The 25,324-nt window shown below is 40.0% G+C and overlaps 1 protein-coding gene across 4 annotated transcripts in view; it reads left to right on the top strand.

The window, feature by feature from the left end:
* Positions 1-1,406: 1,406 nt before the first annotated feature.
* Positions 1,407-25,324, top strand: part of ADAMTSL3 (ADAMTS like 3) — a 174,606-nt gene continuing 150,688 nt past the window's right edge. For 2 of the 4 annotated variants that reach the window (XM_039390046.1, XM_039390044.1), the window contains exons 1-2: positions 2,023-2,220; positions 3,509-3,600. In XM_039390046.1, coding sequence (XP_039245980.1) covers positions 3,520-3,600 — 81 coding nt within the window. In that variant the 5' untranslated portion in view covers positions 2,023-2,220; positions 3,509-3,519. Of the gene's footprint in view, positions 1,529-2,022; positions 2,221-3,508; positions 3,601-25,324 lie in introns of those variants that run through there. The other 2 variants (XM_039390045.1, XM_027715774.2) reach the window with 2 other exon arrangements.

Below are 25,324 nucleotides of genomic sequence, written 5' to 3'. Positions count from 1 at the left end.
CTTGTGTTATTTACCGTAATGCTGGTTTTGAAATCTCCTTGGGAGGTAGTGCTGGTTTTGAAATGTCCCTAGGGAGTAGTGTTGTGGGTCCTTAACTCAGTTTTCTTACATGCTGTATAAATTCAGACATAGAACCTCTAACCTGGGACCAAGATCACAAAGAATTAAGTGTGTGTATGTGTAAACAGAAGGCTCACTTCAGTTGCTGGATTTGATGAGACCTAATCTAGGCTACTTTCTAGTACACAACTTTTCTACGTTCAAATTCATTGCAGATGAACAATGTTTCTACTTGTGTGTGCAATGTTCAATTATCCTTTATTTTTAGGAATGCACACAACCAACTGATCTGAATAAAATGATCAAGAGCAGCATTGAAGGAGTGTATCAGAGTAAGCTGGAAGGAGAAAGAGAACACAGAGATGCGTAGCAGAAAAAAAGGGAAAAGAATGAAATGCTGACCAGCATTCCAATGTGGGAAACTTTGTTAGAATCTTGGAGCCAAACCTTTCCATGTATTCCATGGCTAATACCAGTGTTAGGAATATAGCCAGGACTATTTTGTCTAAATATACCCATCTAGCAAACAAATGAATAGTTCACTCTGCAGGTTTTGCTTCAGGGACCCAGGGGACTGCTTCGCTATTGAAGGGTGAATAATTGTGAGAGAAGAGATAATCTAAATAAGGATGGTGCCGATTGTGTTCAGTCCTAAGTAGATGTCAGGTCATGAGGGTCAGCTTCATCTTGTAGTTGTGAATCCCTGGGACAGGAAAATGGATTTGCTCCATCAGATGATCTAATGGCTAAATTCTGGCTTTAAAATCACCTGTGATCAAGTCTGAAGCATATGCTGACTGCAGGAGTATGTCTTTTTAGAAGATAACAAATTGCAGGGTGTAATTGAAGTCACAGTGAAAAGACCAAGGGTTTAAGTTACTGTAGCAACTGAAATGGACGGAAAGCCAAGCTTCCCAGAAAGCTGATACACTTTTAGCTGACCAGTATTAGAAAAAGAGAAGATAGGGTTCTTAGCAGCACTCTTGCCTGTTCCACAGCCTATTATCATAATAATGTACAGACTGGGAGGAACAGCTTTCCTCAGCTGTCAGGGTGAACCCGAGACAGAGCAGCCTGTGAGTTACAGTGGCACGGATGAGGCAGCCCGGGCAGGTGGGTGTCCCTGCGAGGTCTGTGATGTCCCAGCGAGCCTTCGCGCTGCTCCCGGCCGAGCCGGTAGAGCGGCTCTCCCGCAGGCTGTCAGCTCCAGGTCTCTGGCAGGCTGGTTTCAGCAGAGGGCACTCTGTTCCTAACGATAGAGGAGGCGCCTTCCCGTGCTGGTGAGAAACCTAAACAGATTGGAAAAGTTTCCAGTGCAACATACTTGAACAAACTCTTCATCGGTTATGTTTAGTTCACTGGAGCATATTTTTAACTTCAGTGGCAGGGATCAGAGCCCTTTCTTTACGTGGTGCTCGTAGCGGACTCGACGAAAGCTTGGGATATCAGTGGAAGCCGTAGCGCAAAGGTAGAGGATTTTGGCGTTCCTGTCTAACAGCTCGAAGCTCAGAGGGAGAACGAGAGCAGATCTGTCGTGCGAGACACACTCGTCAGATTTACAGTAGGAAACCTAAAAATATCGTAGAGGGCAGCATGATTAAAGACCTCCTCGGTGTGCGAGCAGATTTGCAGCTGTATTGTGAGAGTTACTTGGAGATGAGACACAGGATGGTTGCGGTTTTGGAAGCTGCTTTGCATCAGATTCGGAGGCTGACTTCACGGTAGCTTTTGCCCCTCGGGGGAAGACGAACCACTTGGTCCCGGGGCTGCCGGGGTCTCGGCCCTCGACATCGGCGCGCCGCCAGTGCCTCCGCGGCCGGGGGTGGGGAGGACGGACCTCCTTGGCCGCCCGCCCGCCTGCGCTGGCCGGGGAGGCAGAGGCTGCGCGGGGGGCGCGGAGCGGGAGCCGGGCCGGGCCGCGGCCCCGCGCCGCAGGTGGAGGCGCCCGGGCTCCTCCGGCCGGGGCCGGGCGGGCGGGCGGGGGCGGCCCGCTGCCAGCAGCCTGTAGGACCTCGGCTGGGGCGCGGCGGTGGGCTGGAGCCTGGCGTGAGGGAGGGGCCGCCGGCGGCGGGGCAGGATGCTGCATCCCCGGGGCCGTGACAGCCGAGGCTCTGCCGTGCGCCGGCCGTGCCCGGCCCGCTCCCCGCCGCGCCGCTCCAGGTGGGTGAGCTCGGGGATGGCCCTGGGCCAGGGCAGCCTCTCCCGACCCGCTGTCCTCAGCGGGTTCCCTCGGCGAGGCACGGTCGGGATCGGCCCGAGCTGGGGCGGCCGCGGTGCTGGGCGAGGGTAGCCCTAGAGGGGTCTCCGGGAGGGCGAAGCGACGCGGGTGCTTCTGCAGCCCTTGTGCAGCCCAGGCACTGGCACCTGGGAAGGACCGCAGCCCGGCGAGTTGGGCCAGCTGGGGCTCTCGGCAATGCCCAGCCAAGGGGGAAAAAATAAGAATTTTATTTATTGCTATAGCTAATTGGAACTTTTCAATGGCAAAAGCATCCAGGAGTGGGAAAGATTTTAGGAGGGAGGGGAACTTTTAAGTTTGTTTGTTTGTTTGGTTGGTTGGTTTTTTTTGGAGGGAGGGAATAAAACACTTCTTTCTGTAAGGAATCTTAATTATGTTCAGTTGACAGGTGCAAGAACTGTTTGGATAGATGGTTTTCCTTTGGGATGTCTGACCTTTTAGGAGGGAGTGCTTAATTTGAAGGAGAAGTTTGCATTCACTGTGGGGCTTGGCAAACCAGTGAGGGGGTGGGAGTGTTTTTTGTGTGTGCATGTGTATTAGGGTGTGTGTGAAATTTGCACTAATTTGACATCACTATGGTCTAAGGCAATAAGATGCATTGACACTAGGAACTCGCACATTGTAGCAGCATTATTAAATGTTGGGTTTTTTGTTGGCAATTTTAAATTGAAGTCTTAGTAAAAGTGATGGACAATTTCATGTTGGCCTTGTAATCATGATGATCACTAAAATTGCTGGAACCTTTGTTTTTATTTGAATTCTGCCCTGATTGCTTAGTCTCTGAGCTAAAGGCAGTGCAAATGACTGCTGAAATCTCAGAGCTGAGCGCTCAGCTTTGAGTGGGTGAAAGTGCTGGAAAGTACATCAGAAACCCTATGCTTCTTGGATTCTACCTTCTAGAGATCATGATGGGAGGGGTTCCCAGTTTGATAAATTCTCCTACATCCAGGAGACAATCAAGTTTGTCCACGACTGCCAGCTTCCCCAAACCTTTCATTTTCCCCCTTTTCTGTTCCCTAATTGGAACAGCCTCGCCCTGCAGGCTGTGCTCATGGCATGCGCTGCGCCTGCTGCCTGCTCCTCTGGCCAGCACAGCACTCCGGTGTTTGCATTGCATTGCTTCCAACGGCCGGCCCAGTTTGCTTTAGTCATTGAAATTCTGGCCGAGCCCACTTGATTTTGTTTGTAATTTGAACCAATTTCTCTCAGCAGAGCCCCAAGGCATGAGGATGGCCAGCCCTAAAGCCACTGGGCTCTCCTGGGAGTTCACTTGGCTTGCTATTGCCCTCTATGCTCATCTACAGGTAGGTAATGAACTTGTCGCTGTTGTCATGCGTGGTCCTTTATCAGGTGATGTTGCTGCACACTTTGATTTCTGTTTGTAAACAGAAAACTGCCGAAGGAGCTGCACTGTGATTAAAAGACTCCCAATGAGGTTTTCCTTTCACTGATCTTTCAAAGACATTTATGTGGAAAATTAATATTCTTTCTCTTACTAGTAATATTGTACCTGACTTTACAAATGGGGACCAAAGGGAGATCTTGCCAGATGTGTGATGCCATGGGTCTTTCTAGGCAGCACAGCTGCTCTTTGCCCCTAGGCGTTTAGCACCTGATAAATGTTGAGATATTGTAAGTGACAAGGGTTTGGAAGTCTGCAGAAGGTGGTCCAAAAAGGTTTGTGCTTTAAGTGTTCAGTGAGTACAGGAACCATGGAGGAAAACCATAGCTGCCAACTGATCTATTGCCTGACACATGAGCCTAATCAGTTCCAAGAAGTGAGTATTTCAAGAAATATGGTGTGCTGGCATGCAGCAGAGATGTTATTATAGTATGTCATTCTCTGTACTGATAGTTCCCACAGCACAGAGTGTTTCAAGGATTCTTCAATCTTAAATACACCAAAATCCAGAGATCCTTAGAAAATGATGACTGAATAAACTGGAGAATATTTTTTTTTTTATAAACAGCATCGGTTTTTGAAGCATTGTAGGAGTTTTTGACAAAAAAATAAAGTCTTTATATGAAATTATTGTTGCTGTTTACTGCAGTAGTGTTTGCTGCAATAGTGTTGTGTACTGTTTGTGCTATTGCAATGCTGAGAAATGGTGGTTAAAACTGGAACCTGATGTGCTGGGCAGCATATAAACATCCTGAAGAATTTTGAATTGAAGAGTAATACAACAGGCAAAAGTAAATTCAAGAGGAGTGTGAAGAACTGAGGAGACTGTATTAGACAACTTAGTAAGCTACGATGAATTTAGGGTGGACTTTGGGGTTTAAGGGAGTGGGAATGGGGCTCCAACCCATCCTCAGTAGCACTGCTGAGCATGCTGTGTGCTCTGAGTCGTTTGGCAGCTGATGAACACCTCCTTAATTTGTATTATGGTTGCAGCAAGTCATGAAAATACACTGGTTATTTGAGTAAAGGGCTTACCATGAAAGTAAAAGTTTACATTTGTATTAATTGTGCAGTAAAACAGTGCATTCAGCACATGTCCAAGCAGATGGGGCCGTAGTGGGATCTGCTTCTTGCCTGCGTGTTTCTTATCCAAGGACAAAAAAGCTACTGATTTGCTGTGCTTGTTCAGCTTGTATTTTTGTGTGCAAGGAGATGAGTGATGCTGCAATAACCAGCCCTATAAAACACTCAGAAAGTAGTATATGAAGTTCCCTTAATAGTTCTGTTCAAGATAAGAATAGAAGGTCAGAGAAGGGAAATGTCAAATTCATGTTGGGGCCTCTTGGTTGTGAAGGGACCATTTTTTTTTCTTTTACAGTATTTTTCTTTTATTTTTTCTTTTGTATTTTTCTTATTGTAGAACTGGAACCAGTAGTGGCATAGTTTCCTCTTCTCCACGAATGGTTTGGCATAGCTTCACTTATTTCTTTATAATAAAAACAACCCAAACACATTGTAGTAATCAATAGGCTATTGTGAGTAGCTTTATGAACATTTCAATCCAGGTCAATTTTTACAGTCTTGATTGTCCTTTAAAATATTGTAATCTGTTTGGCATATTTGAGTCATTAGCACTTAAGCCCCATCTTGTAAGAGGCCTTACTGCTCCTAAGTTTTAGGTGTTATATCACAATTTTAGGCACATTAAAGATATTTCTTATTATTTAACATAATATTTTCGGTATCCAATAACCATTAATTCTTTAATTGGTTGCTTGGGGCTGCACTATATGGACCACACACAATCACTTTACCCCAATATTGTACCATAACTTCCACTTGTGTTGTTTTTGGCTATTAAAGTGCTTATGTCTGGAGCTAATCAATTAGAAACAATTGGATGCTGGGCAGGGTCACAAGCCCGTGCCATATCACTTCTGTGCAGTTGATTCATTTCATCCTGCCTGAGGCAGGTACAGAATAAAATAATGACCGTTTTAAAAGAATGTGGTGGAAATGTGGTATGAATGTAATGCAAAGAAAACTTTAACATGAGAAGTTGTGGAAAAGAGGTAGCTGTTCCTGAGAAGAAATGGAAGTTAACTTTGGTTATAGGAGCCCTTCCCGATTCTTCACAGCATGTTAATAAGCACAGCGTGGTGTTTAGGTGGGCTCCAAACTGAACTCTGCCCTTACAAATGTGGAATGTCTCAAATTTGACAAAATTAGTTTGTCAAGGGCAGATGAGTTGCTGTACTGCTGGGTAAGTTAGGTTTCCTAGGATAACCCAGGGAATTGTTTAGCCCTGGGTATGACTGAGCTGCCTGTTTGTTAAATCTGCTCTGTGACCAAGAGCAGTGACATAAATCACTCAGGAAGAGATCACTTATAGGTAAGCCTTGCCTGTGTTCTTTTCGAGTATAGAGCTGACTTTTTCTTGAATGTGCCAATATAAATGAAATTATTGGAACTGCATTATTCTAAAGCTAATGGTCATACAAGCAAATTGTCTGTATGTTTTTTCTTAAAAAAAAAAAAAGTACTCCTCCATCAAACGGTAACAGCAACATGGAATAATTCGTTGTTTCTGAAGATTTAAATGATTACTCTATCCAAAGACGTTACTGTATTCTACAGATTATGTGTATTTGGGAATGTCAGCTATATCCTTAGACTTGCATTTATTGCTAAATATTGTGTAAAAGTCTCTTTTTTATTTTTCTTACATTGTAGCAGGATAGCTATCAATACTACAGATTTTAGGAGATGGTTAAACTAACAAAGTAGAAGTATCCAAGTCCAGTTTTGCTGTTTTGAAGTGATGTGTTGCATACATATTGGTTCATATTTGTGATTGAAAAGGCAGAATGCTCAGCCTAGTAACCACTCTTTCTTAATCCAGTGATAACATTTTATTACACCATTTTATTACATCAGCTAGGTACTCTTATATTTGTTATTAAGTGTATGTAGGACTGTATATCTTTATATTCTTCTTAATGGATTACTGGCAGGAAGAAGTGATGGCTAGCAGATTTATATAGGCAAATGTATATCATCAAGAATTTTACACGTGGATTCATTTTAGATTTATTCTCTGGTTCATTGTTTTCAAAACAGGAAATTTTCTTAGGTTCCTACAGTCCAAATCAAACCCTCTACAAGTCAGTACATTTTGCCTCCAAAGACCATGGGATTGATAATGTCTGCAGAGGGAATAACAGCAAAGACACCATGTCTGGATGTTTAAGAAGCATTAACCCTGGGTCTCTATGGAAGGAAAAGTTTCATAGGTCACATATCATTGAATAAGCTGTTGGTTGCTTCCATGATTTATGTTTCTGCAATCCCTGCCTGCATTATCATTTTTTTCTAACTATCTGTGATATTCTGGATATGAAGGATATAAATGCTGAAAACATTATTGTATTCACAGTAATTCTGCCGTAACCAAACTGCCAAAAACAACCAACATAGTAAATGTCTTCAAGGCTGAGATTTGCAAGGCCAAAAATCTGATGTCCATTATATGACATAGTGGACTTGGAGAACATCTTTGTGGAAAACCTTTGGATTATTGTTTTACAGTTGCTGAACATATTGCACACTGATATGCAGAAAAGAGATGGTGAACTACATGCCATACAATAGTGAGGATCCTTAAGACTCCAGTAACTTTGACAGAAATATCAGGATTAGATTTGCAGGTTCTGAGTTAAGTCTGAAGCAGTTTTCCATTTCTATAGGCAGGTTGCAATTCTGCACCCATCTGGAGTTTTACCATCAGCCTCAAAAGACCTGTGGTTTTATTCTTAGTTTGAAGATTAAGATGCTGCTTCTAAAGACAAATAACTCATCTGAGACTCTGTAGAAATATTCTGACTTAAAATATTCATTGCTATTGACAAGGTTGCAACTCAGTGACAGCGTTACCAGAAAACTTATGTTTAAGTTTCTGAACTTGCTTTAAATTTAGGACTGTTAATGATTGCTCAGCCAGTGCTCATAGAATCTGAACTGCTATTACCCTCAATTTACAATCCAAAAGACTTGAATTGCCTAAAAAATGGCTGTGTGTGCCTTGTGACTTGAGACACAAACTATGTATGAATACTTAGTTTTTAATACGTACTCATAAATTAAAGTCAGCTATGGGAGATGACCAAGAGTACAGATGTCCTCAATGAAGGCATCCTTTTACTATCTCATTTATTTGCTACTATGATAATTTCTGATGAAGTTACCTAAAAGTTGGACAGAGATTCTCAAATCAGCTGTGTGTAGAGCTGCAAATTGCTGTTTCCCAAACCAGATATCCAAGAGTCTGGCATGCTTAGAGAAGCCTCAAGTGTAAGAATAATCTCTAACAGCTGCCAGTGGCTTCTAATTTCTCTTGAAAGAGTAGTCAAGAAATGAGGGAATAGCTCTAGGATGATCTTTGATTTTAGAAGATTCTTGAACACTTAGTCACTGATAATTACTCATTGAGGTCTGCTTGGTGCAGCTGGATCTTTCATACTCCTTACCAAATTTGGGGCACAAACAGCACTGAGATGGCAGTTTTGCACAGTACACGAAATTCCATTCCTGCCTTTGCATCACAGAAAATATTGATTGTGGTACTATTAAAGCCCTTTTACTATTAATCCAGAATTCAAAATTTAACCATCCAAAATAATGATTTTTGCTTCAAAAGAATACACATTTAAAAATCTGAACCCTTTTAATTTGCTTTTACTTCTAGAACCTGTAGGGTTCGCATATTTATCTGCAGTTTTGGGGTTTGAAGGTTTTCTTTAAACATTTCTCTGTACTCATCTGAATCCCCAGGAGCTATGATGTGGCTTGCCATGAAGTAGTAAAATATAGTAATTTCAGTGATAGTGGGAGCAGATTATAATTGTGCTTCTCCATACTTGTTTGTGTTGTAAGGGTATGCAAGAAGTCGTGGGCATGAGTTATATCATACTGTGCACATGTTGTACTTTACTGTCCAGTGAGTGTGTTAAGGTTTTATACAGTTGACAATACTGGTGATAGTCTTGTGGCTGTGAACAGTCCAACACAGTCACTCTTGAACAATCCCAGTGTAATTTTTATTAAGCAAAATCTCTGTAAAGCAGAGAGAGTTCGTGCATGATGAAAGAATGGGTTTGTTTTTGAAGTACAGTTTGTTAGTGAGCACAGCATTCCAGAAAGGACATCAGATATAGCCATGGCAACTCTGGAGAGACTACTAAGACCCACACAGGAACTGTAAAGCACTGGAGTTCTGATGTGTCCCATGCACTCACTTTATTGTCAGTGATAGACAATAATTCCTTTAGGTTTTGAGAGCATGCATATAACTTTCTTTCCTATAAGGGAGAACTCGTTATTAGATGAAGTTATAGACCATCAAGTGCTCTGGAATTTAAGGGTCAGATTTTCAAAATGTCCTCTCTCCAACCTGTAGGAGGAAGGATGGTTCTATGAGCTCCTTTTTTGATGATCATCAGCTGTGCAAGGGTGCTAAATCAATGCAGATAGAGCAGCATTTTCAGAAGGGTTTGTGTTTTGATGACTTTCAGTAAGACTTGAGACATGTTAAACACAAACACTGTTAAGTACTCAGCTGCATTTGTAGGTACTTAGCTGGATTTTTCAAAAGTAACAAGATAAATTTCAATTAATCTAATGGAAACCAGGCATTAGGTGCCTTAGGCACTTCCAAAAGACTGGCTAAGTATTTCTCATCATATTTAGCTAGTTAAACCAAAACTTCCACCCTTATAATTCTTTTGAAAGAATAGGTTCCTGGTGTGTGAATTCTAGTCCTTGAGTGTGTGTATATATTTGATAATATCTGAGAAGTGCAAGTACAAGCATCCCATGTTTATAAAGGGAGGGCAGTTTTTGAGAACTTGGCCTAATAAATCCCTTCCAGACAGCATATTACATAAAGTGTTTAGCAACAATGTTATTTCTGTTTCTAATTTTGTATTTATTAGATTTAACATCATTATGGAGAGAAAATGAAAACAGTATTCTCAGTCTGTTTTGAGAAATGTGGTTTCCAAGAATTGTCAGTTTGTCATGCTTCTGGATGCACTAGAAACACAGTGAATGCAAGTCAGCTCAACTAAATTGTGAAACAATATTAAAACTACAGTTATGATTGCAGTTACTAGATTGTTGTTCTATGCTAACTGTTGTCATTTGTGTCATGGTGGGAGGTCCCAACTGGTTAAGGAGGCTGATTTGTAGCATTAAGTAAGTGGAACATTTGTTTGTATGTAGAATCATGTATTTCTGTACTTATGTAATGTTGGGGTTTTTCTGTCATCAGGTGCTTTGCCAAAAATTGAAGCTGCTTAAAATTTATAGGATACAGTCTCCTGTTAGTGCATGCAGGCAGAACGGGGTAACATTTGCAGTGTGTATACGTGGAAGGACCTGCAGAGGCTCACTGTGCAGCAGATGAAGGTGTAAAGAGGAGAACTTTAGCTACCTCATCTCCTGCCCTTTAGAATCATAGAAGTAAGATGACATGGAGACACCTGCACTGTCACAGAATGCAAAGAATAAGGAATTGTGTTTTCTCAAGCTTTATTTGGCAATAAGTATTTCCTGGCCTGCACCTTGCTGAAGCTCTGAGAAGATTGCAGAAACTGGCTTTATTCCCAGCTGGCTGATTCAGTGAGAGATTAACCAGCTCCAAAATATCCCCCCTTTTGTTGCAATTTCCCAGCTTGTATACGTGGCTGCTCCAGGCCATCTACTGGGATGGAGAAATGTGAAAGTACTGGTTCTGATAAATTCAGATTTACCTCTTCTGATGGGAATTTTCCTTGCTATCTGAGCTACTGCAGCATTTGTTGGTGTAGCAGTGGTGTGGAAGCACAAGCTCAGTGCTCTCTGTAGCTGTATAACCATTGAAATATGCTAAGATATGATTTCACTTCCTCTCCCAAGAGTCTGCTCTTATTAGATGTTTTCAAGGTCTCCCTACTTATTCAGTGTTTTGTTTTCTTGAGTCTCCAAATACTTTAAACTGTTCCCTGATTGACTAACATGGATATTGGCTGACCAACCCAGTAGCATAGTAGTGTTTTGAGTATTGTCTGCTTGGTAGATGATGTTCTAGTTGGAAACTGTCAGGTACATGCAACATAATACAGATTCAGATGATCTCATCACCATTTTGGTTGTAAGCAGACGAGGGAATACATCTATCACTGGAGAGATGGGCTGAGTGTGCTGTTTGCTGTGTAGGGGGTTTTGCTAAAGCCACTAACTGATAAGACTGCTTGAACAGGCTCTGGTTTTGTCCCCTGATTTTTAAATTTTATTTATATGACCATGAGGTGCTTTATGTGACTAACAGTTATGTTTCCTCTAGACTGGTGATTCTCAGGTAGGTCTTTTCATAGAAAACCAGCTGAGACCCTGGCAGCAGTTAACAGTGCTAATTGAATGGTAGGAAATACTGTGAAAGGAAGATGTAAAACAAAGCAAGGAGTATCATCCTTTCACTGTAAGAATTCCCGGTTTGCCCTCACTTATGTACTATATATAGTTCAGATCCCTATATGAATGTGGTGAAAAGGCTGGGCAGGAATCAGCTGGTAACTTGTTTCTTTCAACATAAAAAACTACCATTATATAAAACTACTAGAAGGGAGATTGAAAACAGTGCAAGGTGGTTGTCCTCCATGTAATATTTAGCACTCCTTGCCATGGTTCTTTAGTAGAAGGTTACAGAGATTTTAGGGGAGACAGGATGAGTCCTGAGAAAAAGAAAAGTATTCCAGAGATGTATTGAGAATTCTTTTTTCTGGACATGCTTTTTGTGTGTCCAGTTACTGGTTGCTGTTGGAAGCTGATAGTTCTTGGTCTGAACCAGCTCAGCTCTTATGTCATTTTGGTGTTCCTCGGAGCTACACTTGAGGATCATTGAACTAGAACCAATCCTAGACCTACTGTCACTTATGACTCATTTAAATAACTAATGAAGAAATAAATGCTCTAAACTCCAGGATTATCTGGAGGTTTGTCCTGGACGCATAAGAACTTGCTCCAAACCTACATAGGTGCCTACATTCTGAGCTTCTTCATGTTAGCCTGGAATATCTTTTATTTTTATGTTGTTATTAAATTTTCTCATACAAACATTTTTAAGATGTGTCTGGTACTGGTACATTTTCAAATTTTAGAGTTTTAGAATGATTTTTTTAAAGTATGCAAGGAAATTTAGGTTTCATTGCTGGAATAGCTTCCTATTTTTAAACAAACACTAGTATTTCCTTGAGTAAGATAAATAGAGAAATGGCTTGTGATATTTCACTAAATATGGCTTGGCTTAAGTTCCACTTTCATTATGTGATCAGTCCTTCTGTAAAATACAAATATTCCAGGCGTTTTCCCTGAATGAGAGAGTACTTGCCTTCACCCCACTGTGAAACTGCACACCCAAATGCTTTTCCCGTTTCCTCTTCCTCTCTCTTTCAGTTAAATTTGGAACACAATAGCTTGGTTAAAACTATAAGGAAAACCTCCAGAACACTATCTTAATGTATGGGGGTTTACCATACATCTGTTTATCTCCTGCTAAGAGGAAACTAGGAATGTATTTTTAATGCCAGGAGCTGGGCTTAAAATGCCATTACTTATCTGGTGGGAATAGATTTGAAAATTAGTAAGCAATTAGATCAGTAGGCAAATACATTTTACTGAGTGCTGTAAGTCTCACGGGCCTTTCAAATATCCTGTTAGCATCACCTGTTCTTAACAGGCAGCCTTTTAAAGCTTTTCCCTTAGCAGTGTGACTATGAAAGGGAAAAATTACTTTATATTTTTAGTTTTTATTTATGAGTTAATTTTAATTAAAAAACCCCCAACTTTCCTGGTTTCTCCAAGGGAAACAGAGATAGACTGGGAACACTAAGCTTTTCTTGGAGAAAATTTCTTCCTGTAGATAACCATCTTGAGAAAGGCCTTAGCTGGGATAACAGAACATGTGGGTCTTGTTCTGATCTTTTGAACTTGCTTGAATTGTGTCCTTAGCAAACACCAATGATGTATTTGTTTATAAGTGATTGTTTTTCTTGCTGAATTTAGACCTCTATGAGCCATCTGTCATATGTCACATAGACACCACTATTTAGAAATGGGGGAAATGCAGGAATTCTAGACTTTTTTTTTTTACTGTTTCAAATGTTAAGGCCAGTCCTTGAGAACACTGAGAAAAAGACCTTATCCTGTTCAACAGTAGTATGGGAGTGTCCCATCATTCATTGTCTGCCAAAAGTTAACTTTGAATCTGTGGCAATGTGAGAACTCGTACTCCAGGCACTACAAAACCTCAGTTCTGAAGAAGATGCAGGCTGGGGAGCTCTGTGGACTTCATTAAGTTGCTGTGCCACAAGTGAGACCTTATTTTGTAGGATTCAGGCTTTCTACTTCAACAGTACAACATCCTACACTTAAGTAATAAGTGAAGTCTGCAGGCACTTTGCCTGAGACATCAGTGGGAGTTTTTCTGGAGTAAGACCTGCCCATAGCAAGCTAACTGAGGCTGAATTTTATTAGTGCTAACTAGTTGGTTATCCTATTTCCTGTTATGTGGTGTGAATCATTCCATCTCTTCTTCATATAACTGCTATGGACAGATGGCATTTGAAGCTGTGTCTGCAGCTGTTTTCTAGAAAATTGGCTGTATTTGTCTCTCTGGAAAAAAACCCCAAACAATAATAAAGATGATTTGCCTGTTGCTTATAAAGCTTGCAATAGTTGAAGTGATTTCCATTTTTTTTACATGTTCCTTTTTTATTGTGTGTCACTGAAGACCATTTTATCAGGTGTTCCAGTCCATCCCTGTTGGCAGGAATTTCTCTGAACTGCTGCAGAGGGAAACATCAAAACTGGTCCTTAGAGCATGTACACTGTTTTTCAGGGGAACTGAAGCAGAACATGGAAATCCATTTTTTAAAAATCAATGTCACTATTTTGTCAGAATTAATATATTCAAAAGATACCTTTCAGCCTTTTAAGGGGTTGCACTCTCAGCTGCACGGTGCAGTTCTGAGGATGAGAGCAGAGGGAAGCACAAGCACACCACCAATAAGGAAGACAGAGTTGATTTCTACATGTAGCATTTTGTCTGTGCATATGAAAATTGACATCATGGTGTTGGAATGTTGACTGTGTTTTGCAGTTTGCTAGCTGCGCTTACTGGAAAGCATGTGTTTCAAAGGGAGTTTTCAATTTTTATAAGTCTTTGCTTCCATAATAGCCCAGTCTTATTTTGAATATAGACTTCAGCTATGAATAAAATTTAACTCATGATGTAAGATTCCTCTGGCACGACTGGGAAGGAATTATGGAATTGTTAACCAGTAATGTTCATGTCTGGATCAGAATTGTCAAAACCAACCTGTAGGTTCCACTATTACCACTCAGCATGGTCTTATTCTGTTCAAGAATGCCTTACTGTGAGAGTAAGGATACTCAGTTCTGAGATTATCTCAAGAAAAACTGCCACAAGCATGTGGAAAGCTTAGTTGACTGCACAAAACCACCCCTTTGTGGGAAGTTTTCACTAACGTGCTTTTTTAGCTCCAGATGAGTCTGTGAAAGAAGAGAGCTGAGGAGTGAAGAAAACGGTCTAGCAGCAATGAAGAAGTGGCACTAGCCCTTCAGCTAGAGAGCAATCATCCAGATAAAATTGGCAAAATTCAATTACATTATCTTTCAGTAATGGGCTGGCCTCTCTCTTCGACCTTCATAATCCAATTAATTTTCCCAGACTTTCGGTGTTATATACTCTGTAGAAAGTTGGCAACCCAAGTTTCCCATGTCATCAACTCTATCCAGTCTCCTGAGAAAGAGTTTTCTAGTACAACATCCTTGCACCTGCTAGTTCTTTCTCAGCTCTTCTCGAAACCAGATTGCTCTGAACACCTTCATGAAATTCCTCCATGTTACTGAAACAATTTACTGATTTTAATAATGTGATTCCCCAGCTGATTGGAAACAGATCCAGTTCCATTAGCCTGTGCTTGTGATGGAGGACCCTATTCTTTTGATATTTTCAGTGTCTAAGATGGATGGGCTTGAAAGAGTTAGACATCTGTATTATGGTGAGAAATTACATCTGCGTCTTCAAGTACCTAGTACCTGTCAGAGTATATGCTTTTGCAGAGAAAAGTTAGCACATTGTTTTCACCAGGAGCATTTAACAAGCCTAGAAAAATACGACTCCCCCTTTTTGGTGGTGGTGTGCAGTGCTGAAAGTCTCGAATTATTGCTGAAGTTTTAAACTTCGTTCCTGTGTGCATGCTGTATGGAAATATGTGTGTAGCAGAGGTGATTGCACTATCAAAGTCTCTGGCAAACTTAGATTGTCTTTAGTTAAGTTTCAGTTTGAATTAAGTGTTAGATGGCTGCAGGTTCCTGATGGACCCTTCCTACATATAAGTTACAGGGTTGCTGCATAAAACAATGATTTACTCTGGCGTTATGTTTAGTTGAGATATTAGACACAATCAGAGCTTTTTGCACAGCTAAATGAGAACATGGGTCAAGAAAAATGAGGAATGATGCTTCATGTTGAAGCATCTATGTTGAAGGCTGATGTATTTTACTAGGTTGAATACCTGCTTGAACAGGGGCTTGCAGTGGCATGATTGGTCTTGTAAAATACAGGCCTACTTGCCTGATCTATTTTTTGTGTTGGAATTGACTCTTTTAATAAAGTAGCTTAGAAGAAAATCCTGTTCAGAGTTGTATAACTGACTTTAGATAGGTCAGAAATAATATATGGACCACTTGAGTTGAAATAAAATTTAGATTTGTGGGGACATGCTTGATTCTAATGGATCTTGCTTTCAGAAACTGTTATTACTCTCTGGAGGCATTTGCACTGAAACTTGTCAAGTTCTGTTCACTGATACTTGTTAAGTTCTGTTCAGCTTTTAGAATGCTGGTGTAGCTCATCTACACCCCTTTTTCTATCTGGAGGGCTTTCCTGACAGCCAGTGCAGTTTGTGTGGGCTGTCAGTACCAGAGGATCTGTGCTGCAGTAGTGATTTCCCCCTGTGTGGATTGCAGGAGGGTTGATGTGGTACCCAGCTCTTCCCAAGGCTCTGGAGCTGCAAAGGCCTCTCAGTGGGATCAGTCCTGGCTGTTACAGAGGGCACATAAGAGCTCACATTTTTTAGAGATGTGTAGACTGAATCACAAGGCTCTCACCTGTTAGTTTCCTATATCTTAATGATGTTTACTTTTTTAATTTACCAACTGTGAAAAACTTAATGATTATTCTTAATATTTCATCATAACATTTCCATATAACCAGCTATATTTACATCTCAAATGTGCAGTTATTAGTTATCATAATAGCAACCTATGACTTTTATTGGTTATTTCTAGAATCTGATTTCAAGTATAGCAAGATCTGTGCAAGCTTTGTTGTTAGGGATGAAATTTAAACTTTATTGGGATTGAATGTTTAATAGTATAATTTGCTGCACATGTTGCAAATATAAGCTTCTATGAATAGATCCTCTGTAAAAAAAAAAGGCATTTGATAAGTTATGTATGGACTTAAATCCAATATGTTGTTATCTTTAACTAAAGGAAAGTATAAGAAGAGATTTACAAAGAAGGGTTTATTCTATTAACTTAAATTTCTTTAAAAACTTTCTCAAATGAAGTTGAATTTGATTTCTATGTTTTGACTTTGTTTAAAATGTGCTGTACATAACTTTCTCTGTTCCTTGAATGTTATTCTGAAAATAGTATAAATTGGCTTTTTTCATATACATGAGAAGACAAAAATATGATGATTAGTAGTAAGGGGATTGTTTCTTTAAGTGGAGTGCCTTGATTTTTTATTTGTCCACTCAGAGTAGACTTGAAGATTTAAGTGCAAGGTTTTCTGTTACATTGCTAGAACTTTTTTGTGTAATTTTTATACCTTGTAAAGAACTGGGAGAAAGACTCTTCCTTTCCTATATGTCTTCAGGCCCCAGCCTCCCAGAAAGAAGTAATATAGAACACATTAATTTAGAATAGGCATTTGTTTGGATTCTTATGGCTTTTAGGCATTTTGGAATGATTCTGTGTTTGTAAATGTCAGGAATGAAAAGTTTTGGCCTATTTGAGATTTGGGGACCATATTAAAATCTTCTTGGCATAGGCATTTTGACTTGGAATTTAATTATTGTCCCATACTTCCCTTTAAAGTGTGTAGCTACTTCTCTGAGAGTTTTATATAAGTAGATAATCAGGATTTTTTTTGAGAAATAGGTTGTGGGGTTTTTTTAATAGAACAATTTGCAGTCAGTCCCTTTCTCTCTTATTAAAGCTAGAGTAACACAAAATGAGGGAAATCACTACATGCACCATCCTTAACTTTAAGAAAAAAGGAGCAGACAGGGAAGGAACAAATCTCATTCAGTCATTTTTGAATGGTTTTCTGCAAGAGGGTAAGAAATTTTACACCTTGTGTGGATGTGTAGGATTTCCTTCACCCTTTTTACCTGGAATTACAGAAAGCTTGTGTAAAGGTAGAGAATAATTACGACCTGAGTCAGGCTAGTAAGTTGGCTTTTTTTCACTATAGTCGGGATAAAAGAACAACTCTGTTGGCCAAAAGGACTGGGCTCTGAAGTAGAGATGTTCTGGACTGATAATTCCAAGTACAGCCAAACTTGCAGAGAAATACACAGGTAAAGATTTATATTTGGGTCTCGTTATTTAAAATGGATGGTTTTTAGGCTTTTTATCATAGCCTTTTACTCTGTGTAGGGTGCAGAGGAAGCCAGGCCTGTAAAAAGTGCAAATGAAAATAGGATTACTGCCACAGATAACTTCAGCACAGCTTAACAGTGAGAGTGAGACTGTCTTATTGTTTCCAATTTGCAAAGCAGTGGAGAATGTGAAGAAATTTATAATTAGGTGTGATAAAAATAGATCAGCTGAATCAGTAAGATCACAGTATTTCACACCACTGCAAGATTGTGAAGGATCTGCTTGTGATTGTCTCTAGTCTGAGAAGTCACAGATATACAGGGCAAAAGGAATCTCCTGCAATTAAATAAAAGGGCGGATGAATTTATTTCCCTGCCTTTGCACAGTCCATTGTTCTTGGATTCTGTCTGTATTTTGAAAAGTCTTAGAATGCTAAAGACAAACATATGAGAATCTGGAACCATGCTAAAGCTTTAGATACTGAACTGTTAGGGTTGGCCTCCAAGCTCACATTAGCTTGTACTGGCAAACTAAGAGCTGACTGCGGATAAGAAAATTCAGGGGAGGTTATTGCCACAGATCCTTCCAAAAGCGCTCAGGAATAGTTGAAAAATATTCTGTAGGAATAGTGCCCTTCTGTAAATCTTTAAAATTAAACTGTGCTGTCAAGAATTCTGTTTAACCTTACCTACAAGTGGTGGTGGTAAAAGAGCAGCTGCTAGACATAGAAGAGTAGATGATTTTGCACCATTGGTTAGACATGAGGCAGGTATTGGGGACTCCACATTTCCCCCGGCCCTTGCTGTTTTTAAAAGTAGTGAGCAGAGTATCACTTGTCCTACAAAAGGCATGACAGCTTTTCAGCTTGTCAAAAGACAAGGTCAAGTGGACAATCCAAGATTGTGTGTACTGTTTTGGAATTCAGTATATCAAAGATGCTTTTGAAAAGTTTTTCCTTAGTAGTCATCCTACATCTGACAAAAATATTGGTATTTTCCACTTGACTAAAGCAGGGGAGGCCTGAACGACTTGCCATCTAAAGAGTGTCTCTGGCACTTAGAGCTGATTGCTCATTTTGCATGCAAGACAAATGTGTGAAGAGATTTGATTGTATCAGCAGCAATAATGAGAATCGGTCCCTCCATAAACTTTCCTGTAGTGGTCAAGGTAGGAAGGCTTTTCAGTAGCTTAACTACAGCCTCTGCTTTCTGTTCAGTCGTGTATCTGAGTTTTAGTTGCAGGTAGATTCAGTGAAATGCCAGGAATTAGGTACCTGCTGAAAATTTATCACCTCCTACAGTTAGATTCTTCAAACTGCTGGTAAACAGAAGGAAACAAGACCATTTATCTTATCCATCTGCTCTGCCATCGTAAACTCCAGTGTGATATTCTGGAGTAAAATTATCCTGTTAAATTTCCTGTAGAAAGATAATCATTACTGGAAAGCAGTGCATGACTTATGACACGTCTCAGTTCATCTGTCCTGGGAACTATCCATCGTACAGACACATCTGCTTCTGTACACCCACACAGGATGGGAAGATATTCCTCCACAGGAAGGTCTTCCGTTCCCTCAGCGTGCAGGTGGTATGTATTGGCAAGTCACACATGTGGATATGGTAGCCAAGTTCCCAGAGTAATGCACAGAGAGTGAAGCAATTCACTCAACTTCAGCTGCTCGAATGAGAATACAAGAGGAGCAGGTAGGAATACAATCATATGGACCATCTTTGAATGTTCCCTCTGTGATAACTGTTATAATCACTTATACTTGCTACTGGTTGCATTTGAAATATTGACCATTAGAAGAGTTAAAATGGTTTGTTGGTGAGATCAGTCACAGAGGAGATACTTGGTGCTTAAAATACTTAAAGAACATGCAGAGCATTTAATAGGACATCATACATTTTTAAATTCCAAAACATTAGACAGTGTTTTGCCTTTGAATAACAGATGTTCTTCAGTGCTGTCCATTTTTTTTAATCCTTTTCCTGTTCATTAAATGTCTTTCTGTAATCACCTGGATCCTTTTAAAATTGCCTAATGAAATTTATTCACTGGACATGGAAGATGGGTGATAAAGTTGTAGTGTTGGAAAATATCCTGATAAGAGCAGGCACCCTGTTCCGAATTAGCAGTTTCTATTTTCATTTTATTTCTGACTTGCTCAGCTGTGTCTTTTAACGTTTCAGCAATTCTGGTTCATTCAGAGGATTTATTTCATTCTTTCCAGCAGCAGAGCCTGTGTTTATCTTTTCTCACCTCAGTAAGAGCCCTTTCCCCTTCAGCATATCAGTCCTCCAGCATTACTGTACACATTGAATAGAAGAACAAAAATGAGTCATTAAACTAATGACCATTAGTCTTAACAGTTGTCAGTGAACAGATGCCTGCAGCATCTGTCATGTGAGCTTTTAATTGCTCTGGGGTTTGCTGCTGAAGCAGAGTTATCTAAGTAGTGGCTTATTAGTGAGTATACATGTGAAATGCTGTTAGTAAATGCTGGCAAATGAACTGGGACCAGGAAGGGGACAATCTTTGGATTAGTGGTGGGTCTTCTTTCATAGTTGCATTATTTCCTTTTTGTTCAGATACTGACTTTTTCTAGTTAGCATTTAATTTTTAATGTAGATAGTGTGTCTGGCTCAGTACAACACAGAGTTAAAACATTGCCCTGCTTGAGATGCTTTCACTGGCAAGAGAGAAAGACAAAATACACTTGAACAACCATCCTCTCTCCCCCGAAAAATGAGAGGAAACTGGAAAACGGATGGATCGTAAATATCAAGGTTGGCATCACTGGGCTGAGAGAGCAGTTAAGCTGAGATTTAAATGTGGCAAATTAGAGTGCTTGGAGAAGTGAGTAGCAGTGTTAGAGCAGCGGACCTCGGTCTGGGAAAGCATTTCAGCAGCAGCACATGAGGTGGGAATGATAAAGATACTGGAAGTCATTGGCAATAATCTCAAAGTGGCAGGTGAACAATAAGACAAAAGTAATTTTTTAGGAAAAAGGATTTACTAGGAAGTAGTGTGCTTTGCCTAGTGGCTGGTTTATCAGTATTCCTGACACCTGTAAAGCACTAAAAGCTTAAAACCTCTAGAGTATTTGCAGAAATGCATTTGAGACTTAGAGACTGCGTGCTACAAACAGTTTCTTTAGGGAATTTCTTTTTAAAATCATGCTGAAACAGGTGTGCACACGTGGAGGGTGCTTGGCTGAAAGGCATTCACCTCATGTGCCTTATTAATAGCCTTAAACCAACATTCCTACAGCAGAGCCATGACCATTTAACTGCTTCCTTATTGTGAAAATGTGCCTGACTGAGGCAATGTGCAAGGCTGCTCAGTCTAAAAACCCTGCAAAGGGGACTTATTGCAATGGAGAAAGAAAAGTAGACGAAGAACTTGGGTTAATATCACTAAAATGATCAGAAGCTGTGGAAACTAACAGTGGAAAAATCACGTTTTCCTCACCATGTGTTAGATGCATTCATGTGCTGAGCTGTTGTAAATCATGTCAGCCTGGGAGTGAACATCTGGCTGTGGCATTCTCTACAGTCTGGTTTCTCTCAGGTGAGAAAGGATTCCTCAGCTAGAGTTAACAGGGAGGAGAACCATTTTGATTATTTACACTTATTCAGGGTGGTCTGTCTTTTGTAACTATGGGATACACCCCCCTCCCCAGCCCCTCTTTGAAGAAATGTTGAGAAGATGGTAGCAGGTGCTCTTGGGGCTCTGCTGGTAAAGTGGACGAAGAGCAGTGTTAGCACAAGCTCTCCTTGGGGTACTTACAGGACCATCCATTGAGAAGGTTTGTGATGGTTTGTGATGATCAGAAACTTTCTGTTTTCCTGATCTGTCAAAGTTGTTTAGTTGCATGCTTTTTGGGTTTTGCTACTTGAGTTTTGGGCTATTTGATCTGCAAAATGGTTGCACCAAAGATGTTTTTTTCCCATTAAGAAATTATTCCAGTTCTTGGTGGCTGAGAGTTTGCCTGTTTCCAGGTCTTTCTCTTATGAGAATTTGTAGTCATTTACAGTAGCAGACAATTCCATCCATTTCATCTACCTGTTTAGTTCTTGACAAACACCACACTGTTGCTGATGACAACATTGTATAAACAGTATGCAATGAAGAAAAATCACTAGTGCTAGGGCAGCCTTTTTTGGGGGCCGAATACTTGCCAGTTTTTCCCTGGCACCTGAATCAGAAGCAGATGTACAGAGATTGAGGGCGGGGAGAAAACTCCCCGTGTTTAGCAATCAAAGGCATGGCAGTGCCCTGCAATGTATGATAAAGAATCACTGTTCAGCCTTCCTCACATGACAAAAGTCTCTGGTTTTAATTGCACTGAGAACAACTTTCATGTCAAAATATTCACTATTTAGCTCTGAAGTATATAGTGGTCTAGTTGTTGCGTTTTTTCCCTAAGTGCCGTGGTTTTAATACCATTCCATCACCCCACACATTTCCCTTCTTTGTGTTTTCATTATGCAACAGGAATTCTCTTAAAAATCTGGATCTGCCACTAGTTCTAGCAGGTGTTTAGCTTCTGACTGCCAGAGGTTTTTTCTTTATGCAGCTTATGGATGAGAATTTCACTGCCCTTAGGCACCATTTCAACTGAAGTATATGAAAAGCATGTTACTGTGTCAGTTCAAATTATATCATTATTAAAGAAAAAACTAAAAAGGAAATTAAATATAAATAATCATACTAACATAACATAACATTAATAATATTAAGGTCATAATTTAAATTAAAAAGAACTGGGAAAATCTGAGTCAGGAGTCCCATGTCATTCTCAGCCAGACTCTCCTGAGAGCAGCCATTGTAAATGAGGATAATGACAACTTTGAGACATATGAGATCTCCTGATGAATGGTACTATAATAATAGAGTATATAAGAACTAAGTGTATTTTTTAGCTCTGTGTATTATACTGTGTAGGAACTAAGTATTGTGTGAAGTCCTGTCTCGTACTTCCCCTCATCATTAGCCTATTTACCTCATAGTGACTAACACTTTTTTGCAGTACCCAACAGTGTCCTAGGCCCCATTCTGCTCACATATAAATATATGAATTGCTAGCCACTTGTGTTACCTTTCTTGGGGTGTTTAGATCTGCATGTAGAATAGTTGGTCATATCTAACTGCAGGTGTTGTTCCTTAAATCCTGAATCCTGCTGTCACACCAGTGTGGGCATGTCACTGTGACCAGGTGAAAACAAAGAAGCATTTTGCAAATGCTTTGCAGAATTGCTAACAAAATGGTGCCATGAAGTTGCACATGCCCAGAATTCTTGCTTTAAGTTGGTTTTTAGGAAGCTTTCTGTTTAGATGAAATATTTGGTTACCTGGGAGCACTCACACCTTCCTTATGACCTTTCTTTAGCGTTATCAGAGCAGTTACCTGGTCTGAATACTGGGGAAGGGGATGAGAAGGAAGTAATTTTTTAGGAAAGGGTGATGTTGCTCTTGCAAGCCTATTGGGTGCTGTGTGTCCCACTAGGAAAGGATTAGGGCCCTGCAGCCCATAACCTGCTACAGCTTCTTGTTCATCTCATGAGAATTGTCAATTTTTTGTGGTGTCATTGAATAATCCCAAGGTCTCTGTTAATGCATGGCCTGCCAAAGCTACTAAGGTGTCTTGGCACTCCATGATGGAGGCTCCTACCACTCAGTAAAGAAATGACACTATGTCCTTTCTGATTTCATTTTGTTTGCTCCTTAAGCAATGAGAATCTTCATTCAGTGCATGTGTTGATTTGTTGGGCTTTATAATCCCACTGCCTCTGAAAATGATCCTACATAGCCTTCAACTATGCTTTTTTCCTTGCCTTCTGTAAATAAATCTGCTGTTCCTCAAAGATTATGCTTCAAGTCTCCCCCCCAGTGTGTTGTAGGACTTGTAATCATGGTCATAGACAAGCAAGACTGTCTGCTTCCTGCAGATGAATGCAATTGTCAGCAGCTTGCCAGTTTAACAAAAATAAAAAAAAAAGAAATCTTTCACCACATGGTGTTCATGATAAAGGACACTAACAAAATGTCCTGGTTTTGGCTGGGTGGAGGTAATTTCTGCCTGGTATAGTGCTGTATTTTGAATTTAGGATGAGAATAATGTTGATGTTTTAGTTGTTGCTGACCAGTGCTTTCACTAAGTCAAGGACTTTTCAGCTTCTCATACTGCCCTGCCAGCGAGGAGGCTGGAGGTGCACAAGAAGCTGGAAGGGGGCACAGCCAGGACAAGTGACTGCAGCTGTTTTGTGCATCCTTTTATCATCATCATTACAATTGTTTTCCTTTCTTTTTCTCTCCTATTAAACTGCCTTTATCTCAAGCAAAGAGTTTTTACCTTTTTCCCCGATTGTCTCCCCCATCCCCATGTGGGGGTGAGTGAGGGAATGGCTGTGTGGTATTTACCTGCCTGTTGGGTTAAATCACAACACAAAACTTTAAAAAAAAATTACAGATTATCCTGGTTTCTTTGCTAAGGTTTCTGGTAGTACTTTTGTAGCACTTTTTTTTTTTTTTCTGTGGAGATCATAAGAACCCTTAGAAACTTTCAGTGAATAAAAGAGAGAGTTCCATGAGAACATGCTCCAATAATGCTGAATGGACTTGTTTTATGACAAGATTTTTACCAATTATTAGGTTATTAGATAAAGAATAGAAAGAGGGTTTTGTCTGAAATATTGGAACATATGGTGAAAGGAGGGATAAAAAGCCTTTTTAGACTTCAGTCACCTGAAGTGACTGAAGTCTTGCAAGACTTTCTTGCAAGACTTTAAAAAGGGGTTTTAATGAAACAATATTTTCTGTCTTATTTCCAGATATTCTTTGCCTTTCACTGTTTTTAGCACAAAGGAGAATAGATAAAGAGGGACTTAGTACAGATTCAATCTTAAACCACAAAAAACCTCACAAGCTTTGGGAAACATGCAGGTAGAATCTTCCCTCACCAGTATAGTATATGCTTTATCTATATGCTATAAAATTTCTTTTATGTTGTATCTAGGCATTGCTGTGCCCATTCCCCAAAGGCTAAACTAGAGACTATTAGGGAAATAATTGGGTATTGCATATTTTGAAAGCAGAATCTGATCCACAGTCACTAACTTTCTGACAATAATTGGAAATGAACTGCTCCAGGGTTATCTCATCTGAGTGCTGAATTTTTCCCTTTGGCTCTTATTTATACAAAACTAGAGAGAATTGAGTATGCAGTGTTATTCACAGACCTAATAAGTGGGATATTTGGACCCTGGTTCTGTAAGGATGATGGTGGGAACTTTGCCATTGATATCACTGGGAGCAACTTCAGTCTGTTACTGTGACTCATTTTAGAGGAAATATTAGGCACTCCAAATCAATCCTTGGAGAGAAGGTAGAGTCTGCTGAACACAGAGTTTAGAAGAAGCTTCATTGGAAGAAGGAAAACTCCAGGGTTCATATTTCTTTTAGAGATATGAAACAGAGTTGATATTTAAGCTGGGTTTTGAAAGTAAATGAGATTTTGGCTAAATAGTACTGCAGCCTTTCAGTGAAACGTTTAATCTTTTAGCCAGACAATAACAAGAGAAAACATAAGTAGTTGTTGATAAATATCCAAAAGCTTAATCATTGGTATAAATTTTAGAAGACACAGAAAAAGATTTCAAAATATGTTGATCTCAGTCTGCAGCACAAGCTATGCAAAAAAAAAAATGTATTTACATTTAATCAAGAAATATCCTTTTGAAAAGACTGGAAGATAATATCTTAATTTAAAACCAAAATTATCTCCATTATTCTTCCTGTTTCAGTGTTAGCTTAAAGTTGTACAAACCGACAGCCTGAAGGAAGGTTTAGACTGAGCACTATTGTTCTGGTGACGTGATGTTAAGCAC

The sequence above is a fragment of the Pipra filicauda genome, unplaced genomic scaffold (assembly GCF_003945595.2).
Source record: "Pipra filicauda isolate LSUMZ 115617 unplaced genomic scaffold, ASM394559v2 scaffold7_size6619720_pilon, whole genome shotgun sequence".
Lineage (NCBI taxonomy): Eukaryota > Metazoa > Chordata > Aves > Passeriformes > Pipridae > Pipra > Pipra filicauda.
This window is presented reverse-complemented; position numbering and strand designations above follow the sequence as displayed.